The sequence below is a fragment of the Filicampus tigris genome, chromosome 6 (genome assembly GCF_054856515.1).
Source record: "Filicampus tigris isolate MCC_2025a chromosome 6, RoL_Ftig_1.0, whole genome shotgun sequence".
Taxonomy (NCBI): Eukaryota; Metazoa; Chordata; class Actinopteri; order Syngnathiformes; family Syngnathidae; genus Filicampus; species Filicampus tigris.
The window spans coordinates 24819232-24832425 of record NC_141222.1 but is presented as its reverse complement, the minus strand read 5'-3'; the positions used below and the strand labels follow the sequence as shown (position 1 = coordinate 24832425).

Here is a 13194-nt window from a genome sequence, read left to right as displayed (position 1 = left end):
GTACAGGGTGTAAAAAGGCCAACAACATTCAATCACAAGATATACACGGGAACATTTCAAACAAAGATGACACGTGATCTTGTTTTTTTATGCACACCTCATATGACAACGTAAAAACATGGGCCAATCCAGACAAATTGCACACTCTTGCGCTTTCTAGCTCTAGCGTGACGTTTGTCATGAGACGTGCTCCTGAGACTCTCTGCGTTGTATGGATGGGTGTGAGGCTGCATCGGGAGGTCCATGCTGAGGATACATTAAAAGGTGAGCCTTGGCCTTTGGCACGGAGGGGTCCAAATACGCAAACATGAATGAAATAGCAGCCCCTCAAAACATTCAAGACTCTTGTGTTCATGCTAACAAAGCAAATCAATCCATTTTGATTTGAATCTGTTTTTTAGGTTAATTCCGAAAATACTTTTAACCCTTTTTAGCTAGCTCAGGGGGCGGCCATTTTGTCACTTCTGTCGAAGTCACACAGCAGGACCTCATCTGTTTTGTTCCGGTACCCCTCTTTCCTTGGCCAGACTAATATATTGTCAAGCAACCCTCTTCCTAAAAATACTCCCAAAAGCATTTGAACAATCAGCAATTATCTGAGTCAGTTCGAAAAAATACTATGGTAGGGTATTCTCCAACACACACCAATTTAACAAAAAATAATATATATATATATATATATATATATATATATATATATATATATATATATATATATATATATATAGTTCAACTTCCATCTGATTTGTTCAGCTTATCGCATGATTCTGCTGTGGTGTTATACCAACATTCAATGATTTTGAACCTGTACTTTTCTTTTTTTTCTTTTTTTTTTTTTTTTTTTTTTTACAAAGACATAAATATAGCAGGATAAAATACAGTGAAAATACAAAATAAAGATATAGGTTGTATGATCATTTAGATGCAAAATGCATTAACGGATATTACAAGAAACCCAAAAAAATTGCCCCTGAGGTCAAATGATAAGAGGAACCAGAACTTTGCTCACTCATGACTTTCATATTATTCCTAAGTGGCAGCACTGAAGGCAAGAAAGTGTGTCGTGTCCTATGCAAGTGCACAAGCTTGGCTGTCATTATTACTAGATCTGCTGCACTGTGACATTAAACAAAAAGAACAACCTGAAGGCACAATTATCCGAGGCAGAAGATGTCTCAAGAGTAAGGAGTAATACTGGACAGCGTTACGGAATAAGGGAAGATGAAATACGTTTAAGGTCAAATTACTTTAAAATAGTATCAATCAAAGAAGAGTAAAAATGTCAGACTTGGCATGACATCACTTTTAATTAGGGATGTAACGATTCACTCAAGCCCCGATTGGATTCGATTTTCAGTTCCCGATTTTCGATTCAATTTTTTTTTTTTTTTAATTGCTACCATGCTTGTCTCTGTCCACTACTGTGGTTCTGCAGCCACCCACAAACGCAATAGGCAGTGATTTTTGGTGCAAGCGCGTAATTTGATCTACACATTCAAAATGTGCTATGCATCCGGAATGGAAAAACGCTTCAAGACACCATTTTCTGGATGGACGTAATCAACTCGATTTTTCAATTTATCGAATCGATTTATCAAGACGAATCGATTTTCGATTCATCGTTACGTCCCTACTTTTTAATAATTTTTTTTTTTTATATAGCCTGGCTTGCTACAGAATGCACCTGTCCAGCTTTAAAACCATTATATTAAAACAAGGCATTTTTGCACTTCTTCAAGAGGTTATTATGCACAATGATGTATAAATGGAGCTGTATGTTACAAGAATATACATGTTTTCAGTCTATAATATCTTAGTAAGGAGTACATCCAAGCATTCGGGGCGACGACTTTGGCTTTGGAAAGTTAGTCTACATATGCACGCAATATGAAACGTGTAGAAAATGCACCATAGGAAGAAAAAAACAAAAAATAACAAAAAAAAAACCCAAAACATCATGGGACAAAAAGAACAAATAAAATTCTGAAATGGCTCACACAATAATCTGCCGCAACGTGTCTTACTCAAAAGCACCCCCCCCCCCCCCCCCTGAAAAAGACAATGGCAGTTTGAGGGTGAAAAGGATATAAAGGTTTTCGGTGGATTCAAGTTTGCCATTCCTCATGTGCAAGTCAATAGAAAAAATGCTACAAGGTTCTTGTCAAGAGGACAAGTGCAGGGCAGGCGGAGCTCCCCCGCCATTTGCTCTGAAATCGGCACGACCCTCCACGCGTTTTCTTAAAGAGAGCTCTTCGGGTCTCCCTGTGCGTCTGTTCATTCGCACGAAGGGGCCGACGTGGATTGGAGCGTCATTACATCAAGAGCCAAACCGCGACGTCCGCTTCTCTCTTTTGTCACGGCGGTCGGAGACGTCTCCTTCACCCTCCTATCGCCAGAGGTTCCGCGCTGACGTCGGCTTCGTTCGACTTCCCGCCCCCCCCCCTTTTTGTGTCCCTCACTCGCTGTCGGTCTCTATGTCCGAGTCGGACCACTGCACCGGGCTCAGCTTGCCGCGGCGCATGGCATATTCGATGACGGCCGTGTAGCAGAAGTAGTACTGGTCCCACGTCTGGATGCTGAACGCTCTCTGCGTGCGCATGCGCCGCACAGTCTGGTGGACGTCCACTGTGCCGATGTCCTCCAGCCGGGACAGGCAGATGTCCAGTGTGCAGAAGGTGCCTAAAGCCAGGAAGAATGCCCGGATAAAGAGGGAAATCAATACGGGTAAAAATAAAAGGGAACTGCGTGCCAGGTGGCGAGACACAGTTAGGAGAAAATAGATGCTGCATTAGCTCATCAATATTGCAACACAAAACTGCTTCAAATAAACCATTAACCCACATTATCAGAACCGATTGAATTTGATGTTCATTTCTGTAAACTTATCGCATTTCCGTTACATTCGTGGGTCACAGTACGCACTCCAGGCGTCAACATTAATCGACAACTAATCGATAATCAAAGTATCGGTAATCGTTTAAGCCATTGTTTAAATGAAAATTGTCCTTAAAATTTCAGCCTCTCAGCAGTAATTATTCAGATTTTCTGAAAGCGGACTTGATTACCTTTTGTGTTCACGTAAAATAAGACGTTTGCAGACATCTGCTTCTACTTTGAACATCACAGTTGCTCAGGACTCGGGTATGGACCAATCACGGAAATCCTCTTTTCTGAGTTTGGTCGCGTGACGTTCGCAAGCCGAGCCGTGATGAGTTGTTACCAGAGTCCTCCGCAACTGCGACGTCATTTTCGGTCGACTTCCCCTTTCAAATAAATTCCATTTTTATTGCGCAAGCCTACTCTGATACTGAAAAGTGTAGAAATGGTTCACCAGCCAACAGAATCAAGACACCCATGTTGCTAATATCAAAAGACTTCCTGCAGCGCTTGCAAATGGGCCCTACACGCATCTCCAGGCATTTCTCGTAGCCACTCCCTGAACTGGTAGTGAATTTGCACCGTCTTCCTGACATTGTCACTCTTGTCTAACCCTGTAATTAGAGGACAACAGCACACATTTGAAAGTCTATTACTGCTCAAATTGACTGTTTACACAGCAAATTGCTTTTTTTTTTTTTTATTCTATTTTTTTTAATCTTTCATAATGTATTATAAATACTGTACACGCCACATGGTACTTCACTGCTTTTTTTTTTTTTCTCCACACAGTTAGATGCCAAACTGCATTTTGTTGCTCCAGTATTGGTTGGTATTTTTTTTTTTTTTTAACTTTGGTTTTGAAAAAAATTATAAAATCAAACAATCCTAAAACCCTGTTTAACTTGCGTATCCTGAACATATTACATCATTTATAATAGCGCATGGCAAAACACAAGAATGCTAGAAATTTGTTCAAACAACTCCCATTCTGAAAACTACTAGACTTTGAGAATACGAATCTTATTTGCATCTACCTGTTCGGCCGATGCCCGCACTGCAGTGTACCACCACTGGAGGGCCCCCGGGAGACCCCTTCCAACTGGAGCCCAGACTCTGGACTGCGACGTCCCGCCTCTGAAGTACATGCTCGCGGAAGTCCAACATGGCCGACGCACTCTTGGGTACTCCGAAGTCGGGCCAGCTGACGTAGAGGTAGTGGCAAACATCCCGTCTCTCCCCAGACTTGACAAATAGATGACAATTAAAAACGTTTTTATATTTCTTTTCACAGTGCAGCCATTCAATCACAGGAATGTATTCATATTTTATTTAGGGCTGTCAAAGTTAAAGCATTAACTATGGAGATTAATTTGAATTTAATAATGCATCGAAAAAATTGGCTCAGTTAACTCAGTTTTATTTACTTCCTGTAGCAGCTGACCTCTGCTCAATGTGCAGCCCAAATTAGAGGAGACTCACTGTCGCAAGGACGGACTTTTACATAGTTTTACTTTAAAAAGTTGCTCGATGTTCTCATTGGAAAAATCCAAAATATTTTGCACACTCTGCAAAGCCAAATTCAAATACCATATGAGCTGTACATTTTTGGTCGTTGAACTGTTGTGTTTTACAGGAAAGGAATCGTATTGAAGGATCAAAGAAAGCTATTAGAACAGTCTTTGAATCGAAAAATATCCTTTTTTTTTTTTCCGACATTAATTCCAAGATTTTAATCAAACTAATATCGGTTCCAAGCTTCGTAAAAAAATGTAGTTGAAAAATGTGATTAATTGTGATTAATTATGGAAAATTTTGCGATTAATTAGGTAACAGATTTTAATCGCTTGACAGAACAATTTTTTTTTCCTTTTTTTTTCTTGGTTTTGTTGTTGGGTAAAGGAGGGTCTGAAAATGTCTGGCAGTTAATGAGTTCATATAAAAATGTTAAATGTCCATCACTGAAATGATATCACATTTTTTATGCGTTTTTACAGATATGGCCGAAAGGGCCGTTCAAAAAAAGTGGTGCAGGACTGCTCATACTGTTGATGGTAAGAACTCACTTGAGTATTATAGAGCTCCAGATGTGAGAGTTTGAAGTCGTGGAAGACCTGAATGTGGGTGTTCCTGACAAGGAAACATCCGTGTTGCTCTGTTTTGCCTTCCTCCAGTGGCCAATACTGACCGCACTTGACACGCCCTCGCTCCACCACTCTGGTACAGACAAAATGTACATGTATGAGCACAAGTTGGGAATGAAATTTTGAAAGAAAAAAAAAAAAAAAGAATTCACCTCGTTGTCATGACAATGATAAGTACCATCTGCTCCCACACCATTCGCCAAAAGTCCCCAAACGTTTTGGGCAAAGGACCTGAGGAACACAAATAGCATCCGATTTTTTTTTTCTGAAACACTCCTAGGAGCGGCAAGTGTATATCATGAGTAGGATCGTGCGCTCCGTACCCTGAGTAGCAATGTATGCCTTTCTCCTCTTGTAGCCATCCATGAAGCTTGCATTAATGTAATCTGAAGTCTGCGGGACGCATCGCAAAAGAGCTTGGTGCGACAATCCTCGGCACGCGCGCGCGACAGTCGGCTTTAGACGGATCGGCCATTACCTCATCCTCGTCATCGCAGATCTGGCAGAGTCTCACTCTGGACTGGTCCAGACACAGGACATCGCTGTACCGGTTCTTGAGCTGATTGGAGAGTTTCCTGGAAATGAACACGCAAACTGTAAAATATCACCATCTTGGACGTTGACTTGAAGAGCTGAAGCGTGATCAAGCAGCAAGACTAAAAGGCAGAGAAGGTCCCCATGCATACATCTCAAGTGGGTAGGGCTGCGAGATTATGGAAAAAAAAAAATATGAATCATGATTATTTTTGGTAATAATTGACATCACGATACTTCACGCGATCATTTATTTTTTGGTACAAAACAAGAAAATGGAACAAAACTAATAAATGTAAGTAAGTTCCTTTTGGACCCCAAAAAAAATCTATAAAATTACCGGTAGTTATTCTAACATTTAAAAAAAAATAAATAAATGCAAGTATGATTTCCTTGTGTAAACAAACATAGTGCATTGGATATAAATGAATATAAAGGATCGTTTTTTTTTTTTTACGATTATGCCAATTTTGTAATCGTGGAGTGTAATAACGAACACCACGACTCCTCGCACTTTGCGGAGCTAAGGACGATCCGGGAAAGCCTGCCCTAAACCCATCTCCCCCCCCCCCCCCCCCGCAGTACACATTTGGCTTTTGTTGACGTATAAGCGAGCTGAGCTTCCATACTGCAGTCACATCGGATACATATCGTATTTACATAGTCTTATGCTACGTGTAACTTCAACTGGGAGTGACCAGTAAACAGCGTCAATCAAGCATGCTTTGCCTCTTATTCCTTCCCACACAGTGAACACCTTGACAGGAATTCTGAAGTTCAGATCTTTTTTTTTTTTTTAGGAACCAATCCTCCGCTATTTGCTAAAAAAAAAAAAAAAAAAAAACTCACCCATTTGTCATTTTTGTGCTCACCATTTCTGTTATAATAATAATAATAATAATAATGCACTCGTGGCATTTTGGGGCCAGGCAAACATTCAAGTAGGAGGAAGAGCATCATTTAGTCTTGCCTGAAAGACAAAAATGGATTCCGAGCCATCTTGTGGCATGTTTTGGCAAACCTTTTTGGGAGGGCATCAACTACTTCCGCAGTTTGGCTCTTCGCTGCAGGTCTCGGGCCCCATCGCCCCCGAATGATAGGGGAACACTATACAAATGCTGACATTAAGCCTAAGAGCAAATAATAGTCATCATATTTGACCAAAAGGTCAATGTGAAAATAAGAATCGTCTAGGGCTGTGCAATTAATCGAAATTCAATAACGATTACACTCCAGGATTACAAAAATTGCCATCATCATAAAAAAGGATTATCAATATGCTTTTATATCCAACACACCGTTTACAAAAGGAAATCATACATGAACGTATATAATCGCACTTTTTCATCTATAATAACTAATTTTATCAATTCTGTTTGGTCCGTAATGACCGTACATAATTATAGCGTTTCAAAGAAACGTGTCTTTATATTTTGGACGTTTAAGCACTTTCCTATTTTGTACCCCCAAAATAAATGAGCGTTTGGATAATCCTGATTCCAATTATGACCACAATGACCGTGATTCATATTTTCTCCGAGCAGCCCTAGCGTCGCCGGACGATATCTTACTTGGAGTAGTCAAAAGTGCCTGCCGGTGGCTCCTTGCGAATCTCCTCATATTCCTGATAGATCCCTTTCTTCTTCTTCCTCTTCACATGATCCACCAGCTCGTGCATGGCCATGCCTCCCTGCTCCGGCATGTGAACGGACTCCTCCGTGCGGCGGCCCTCGTCGTCAGGACCCCACGACGAGGACAAGGGCGATGTCTGGGAGGCGGGCTGCTGGGGCGGTCGAGGCAAAGATTTCTGGGGCAACGGTGGCACGCCGCCCTCCTCCTCCTCCTCCTCCTCCTCCTCCTCCTCCTCATCGTCGTCGTCGTCATCCACCTCTTTAATATGCTCACTCCGAGCGCCGCGATCCGAGTCCATTGCGTCTGCATCGCCCTTGTGAGAGAGCGGCGTGTCAGGAGGCGTGTCCGACTGGGGCGGAGCTTGCCGTCCGCGGCCATTCACGTTCGAATTGGGGTTCAAGCCACTGCCGGCAATGTCGTTCGCACTCCCAGCTGAGCCGTTCCAGTGTTGGTGGTTGCCCAGCAGCCTGTTCGCGGCAGAACGCGGGCTCGGCTGAGGGTGGCCCGGAGTCGGAGTCCCGCCCTCGTCCGCGCCGCAGCGCTTGTGCGGGTTGGCGTTGCTATCGTCGTACAAGTTGGAGTTAGCCGCGGCGAGCTCGCGGCCCGCCGGACCGGTGCTCGAATCGCCGCGGGCGGGCGCGGCGCCAAGGCTCGGGTCCCCGCGCTCGAGGCTGTAAGAGCGCAGCAGGCTTGCCACGCAGTCGTGCGCTTGCGTGTCGCCCTCCGCCGTGTTTGCGTTGATGCAGGATTGGATCCAGGCCACATGGCTGTACTGGGATGTACCGCCGAGGTGCTCAGGGAGGGAGGAGACTGGGATGTGACCGGACAGCTCGTGAGCCTTCACTGTACACACCTGGAAGATGGAAAAGATAGTAAATATATTGCAATGGATGGACCTATATACAGTAAACAACTCGACTTTTTTTTTTTTGCCTTATACAGTGATGTTTTTTTTAATGGTTTTACAACTTTTTTTTTGTGTTGATACTGTATGAATGCTACACAATATTCAAAACACAAATATTGGTTATAATTTGGTGTTGAAAGTCAAAGGGCCAGAGGAAAATGCTGTCCATCAAGGAGAAGATAAAACTTCTATATCGTCGCTCACTTCACTCATTCATTTCCATTGATGAATTTACTTGTCTTTTCACAGTCCAGCCATTCCATTCCGGGAATGTATTTACCGTATATAATTTTTTCAAATGTTAGAGTAAAAGAGGGTCAGAATATGTCAACGAGTTAAAATACTGGCACAAGTCTTTTTTTTTTTTTTTTTTTTTTAGAAAACAGGTAAAACTGAACCACATTCTGATTATCTGATATGTATTGATAATTTCATGTCAGCCGTAGAATTGAATAATCTTTTTAACTAAGGATGCAGACGATTTTAGGAGAGGTGGCCAGCATCTTGAAGAGATGTTTAAGGAAAAAATAATAATACATTTTAGTCAAAATATGACTTTGAGTTTATTATTTGAAGAGGCTGACGATATATATAGTTTGGGAAGAATAGATTTATGCAGCTGCTGTATTGACAACGTGAGACAGGAAGGACGTCTCGAGTCTCAACATACAGCAATCTAGAGATATTCTGCCGTACACAGCACTTTTCAAAACATTTGTAAAAAAAAATAAAAATAAAAATAAACAAGCCGCTGCTAGTCACCGCAGTACTGTACGGTATTTTCTATAAAATATGACATACTGGTATTTTACACTTGCAATTTTTTGCTGTGTTCAAATATGCTTCAAATGTGTTTTAAAGTGTTTTTTGATACGTTTAAATGTGTTTAAAGCATGTAGGAGGGTCAAACTATATAAAAAAAAAATAAAAAAAACTAATGGTTTCTACACACAGTAAGAGATATTTTCAATTATTGCAAGTCGGATGAGAATGTATGACCTGGAATAAACAGGGGGGGGGGGGGACACTTCAGAGCAAAAGATGATGTGCTGTCGGAAAGATAAACGATGGCCTCCTTGGCGAAAACAGACGTACCCGTTCTCTCAGCTTCTCACGCACAAAGAGGCGCAGAACTGCAAAAGGTGCTCGAAACCAAAGAGGCGAGGACACGATGAAGACGCATTTTAAACGAGCAGGAAACGCCCCCTAGGGGAAGCAAACGGGACATCGCTAATCAGTGACTTTTCTTAAAAAAAAACACCAGCGTTTCCCAACCTTTACATTGGCAAAATCTTACAGCACACCCAAGGCTCCAGACTGCCACTAAATAGTGGCATTGTGCCCCTAAAATTTGAGACAGCACAACTACAGTACATATTTGTGCTGCATATGTGACTGACAAATTTGCCGATTGTTTTTTTTTTTTTTTTTTTTTTTTTTAAACTTGGATATTTCTTGACACCACCAAACAAGGGTGTCAAGAAAACTATATAGACATACATAATCGACATAATGTGAATTCTATGATATCTAGGCTTGTTTAGATGTTTTTTTTTTTTTTTTTTTTTTAATTTATTATCGATAAAGACACACACTGTGATTTTAAATTTTGCAACAATAAAGGTCATCATTTCCCGTGGCCCACCTGAAGATCTCTGGTGGCGCACTAAAGTGCCGCAGCAAAGTGGTTGGGAATCACTGATCCGGACACGCTGCAAAACCCAATTCATTTTACTTACCTTGAGCAAATTGAGGATCTTGACACAGAGATCATAGTCAAAATTCCCATAACTGGATTTGGTCATGTCATAAATAAATATAAGTCCGTCCCTCTGGGTTTGAACACTGGGAAGAAACAAAAGACCACTTAGAAATGGACAACAGGTTCCCGATCGGGACGCTAACTGTAAATAAAATGGGGGGGGTTTCTAGTGGTTGGGGGTGCGTCACCTGTCTATGGCTTTATCAAGCTGATAAATGATGGCCTGCAGCACAGCTTTGTGAGTGGTCACGTCTGGCCGATGAAGGCGAGCTGTGAAGAGCGCCAGCGCAGCGCCATTTGCGTCACGTCCGGGCTGGGGGCAACAGGAAATGTCAATCCAAGTCAAATGATCAGAATATGTCCGTATATTTGATAAGACATCTTTTTGTACAAAGGTGGTAGGTATAAAAAAAAAAAAAAAAATCTCGGCGGGGTTTAGCTCTTGAGCTACTTTCTGGTTCATCGCCAGCACTCACCAGGACGGTGAATTTGCCGCTGAGCAGCTCAGAACGGAGCGGCTCCTCGTCGGGGTTTATATTGATGATCCCTTCTTTGATTCTTGTGTTCTGATGCACGATGTTCGTGGCAGGAGAGGAGAATAAGGTCAGTAGTTTGCAGTGCGATAAGACATACTCGAGAGGCTGTAGGGTGTCTCACTGACAGCTGAAAAGGGTATTTCATTGGCGTCCCCACTCTGGGCCCAGCTGTACCTTGTATGCTTGGAGGAGGTTGACGGCTCGGGAGACTTCAAACTTGCGGGCCATAAGAAACTTAACAGCTGTGGGTTGGGAGACAAGCCCGGCGCAGTGAAGCTGCTCCCTGCGACGCACCTCGCTCAGGAACTCCTCCACGGCCTGGAACGTGACATCGATAAAGAGGGAAGGAAAAGAAACTTCTGTGAAAACTGTCTGTGTGTGTGTGTGCATGCAGATACGTAGAACGTAGAAACAGGATAAGCAGATGCTGGTCCAAACAGAGAGAAGACACCTGGGATCAAAGTATTAGGTCTACCAGGCAACTTTTTCCTTAATGAAGCTATGACACATTCCCGTGCAATAATTATGCCAGACGCATATGCTGCGCCCGGCGGAAAGATAACATGGATGAAAGCGGGCGGCCACAACAGTCTGCTTGTTTACCAGCCAACTGAGCCGCATTTGTCCTCCAATTTAGATCCGGCACAAGGAGGGCAATGACCTACAACAAGACCGGATTTTACGATCACAAATTTCAGAGAAGCAGAGCAACAAATGGTCCTCACTGCTGATGTAAGATTTGTTTATAGATGCAGACAAATATCCACATGCTTTGATTCAGCAACATAAATCACACTTCTTGCATTTTAATGTCAATCAATATTGTGGTATTGTATAGCTCATCAATCAATGCACGTAATTATCCTTACCTGGGACCAAGCATAAGACATACTGTGTACGCAAGTGTGCATCAAAATGTCACTCTTCGGTCACTCGATTTTGACCAGGTATTGAAGGGATTTAAAGTGTAAGCAACCTCCGACCAATTCAGTTCACGAGGGAAAAACAATACCGGAGTCATTACAAGTCAGCACAGTTATTGTAGGGCCTTTCACGCAGCAGGTGACACGGAATCAATCTATTGTGGGCGCATACTACTCGGACAACCCGACATCTACAGCAGAAAGGAGGATGTCGAACAATCGACTGTCCATCACGGACAATCCACAGCATCCACAGCACAGCACCATCCCCAGGCGGAGGAGCAGCTTCACTGACAGGCTGCTGTCACTGCCCGGCTCCACTGACAGACTGAGGAAATCCTTCCTTACCCCATGCCAAGCAGCTTTTTAATTCCCCATTGGAAGGGAAACGCTAATAAAACATTCCCCTCAGTACTGTATTGTCAACATCTGATCACCATGCACCTTCACACAACTTTTCAGACTACACAAGAATTATGACTTTTATTTTTATTCCTGTACTTCAAAAAAGGCATGGATACAAAGTTCGGTGATCTAGATGATCTTTAGACACTATGATTAACAGTTTTCACATCGTTATTATAAGTAATTCGGCATGCCCGCTTTGCCTTGTATTGTACAGCTTGGTTAAAAATGTCGTGCCGTGCTGTTGATGACAGGCCTTCTGGACTTGTAATACAGATACTCTATTGACAGCAACATCGATGCCGAGAATCGGGAGAGTCACTTCTGAGAATTCTCATAGGTATATTATGACACTACTTGACTGCTAGCTCTCCGCGAAATACTTGTTACAAGACATAAACAACAACACCTGTAGCGTTTATCTGTATGACGACATTTTAAAACGAGCATCGCCCTCTAAGCAGGAAGCAAATTATATTTTAAGAAAGACCACTGTGAAAGAATTCCCTTTCTGCAGTAGCTGTGAGCATTTGCTAGGGGGGGTAAGTGGCATGTGGTAGCCGAATGCTAACGAAAGCTGCACGGGCACTTTACGCCACGTTGATCGAAATACTCAAAAAAGACGTACCTCCGTTAAACATGAACGACACTTGTAAGGCTGTGGGGAATGGACAGTTTAAGGGGAATATAAATAAATAATCTGCTGCAGGCGGGTGGCACGGTGGTCGACTGGTTAGCACGTCCGCCTCACAGTTCAGAGGTCGTGGGTTCGATCCCGGCTCCGGCCTACCTGTGTGGAGTGTGCGTGTTCTCCCCGCGCCTGCGGGGGTTTTCTCCGGGTACTTCGGTTTCCTCCCACATTCCAAAAACATGCTTGGTAGGTTAAGTGGACACTCTAAGTGTAATTGTGAGTGCGGATGTTTGTTTGCCTCTGTGTGCCCTGCGATTGGCTGGCAACCAATTCAGGGTGTCCCCCGCCTACTGCCCGAAGATTGCTGGGATAGACTCCCCGCGACCCTTGTGAGAATAAGCGCTATAGATAACGAATGAATCTGCTGTAAGCGTCCGCAGTTTGGATTAGCAAACGTCGCTATGCTAGCTCATGCTAACTGCTGTCAGGCACACCAGAGTCAGTCGCCCTGAAGGAGGGTGCGATCGGGCCATGGGATCTCATCGTTACCCGGAGCAGTCAGTGGCATAGAATGGTACGGCAACTCGTTAGTTGTTGTTTCAATTAACTGTATAAAGTTGTAAGGTACACACTGAATAGAAGCATGAGAAAACTCTGTAAAAAGACGCTTACCAGGCGCTCCTGAGTTGTCAGGGCTTCCGCCATCTTGAAGCCTCAGCAACGTCGCAACGGGGAGGAGGGCGGGGCAGTGAGGGCACGCCCACCAGCTGCCTGCTCACGCCCTTCTCCGCATGATAGACAAGCCCGCGTGCTCCAACACGTTCACTCGCAGGGACGTGTGAC

The 13194-nt window shown here is 43.2% G+C and overlaps 1 protein-coding gene across 1 annotated transcript; it reads right to left on the bottom strand.

The window, feature by feature from the left end:
* Window positions 1–2043: 2043 nt before the first annotated feature.
* On the bottom strand, window positions 2044–13185 carry ptpn9b (protein tyrosine phosphatase non-receptor type 9b). Its single transcript, XM_086033167.1, has 13 exons — window positions 13024–13185; window positions 10567–10710; window positions 10333–10422; window positions 10045–10169; window positions 9834–9939; window positions 9190–9300; window positions 7127–8040; window positions 5500–5596; window positions 5345–5414; window positions 5174–5252; window positions 4944–5094; window positions 3915–4122; window positions 2044–2679 (listed from the first exon to the last, which is right to left on the bottom strand). The coding sequence occupies exons 1-13, from the start codon at window positions 13054–13056 to the stop codon at window positions 2456–2458; spliced, it is 2352 nt and encodes a 783-aa protein (XP_085889293.1). The 5' UTR covers window positions 13057–13185; the 3' UTR covers window positions 2044–2455.
* Between the last annotated feature and the right edge of the window lie 9 nt (window positions 13186–13194).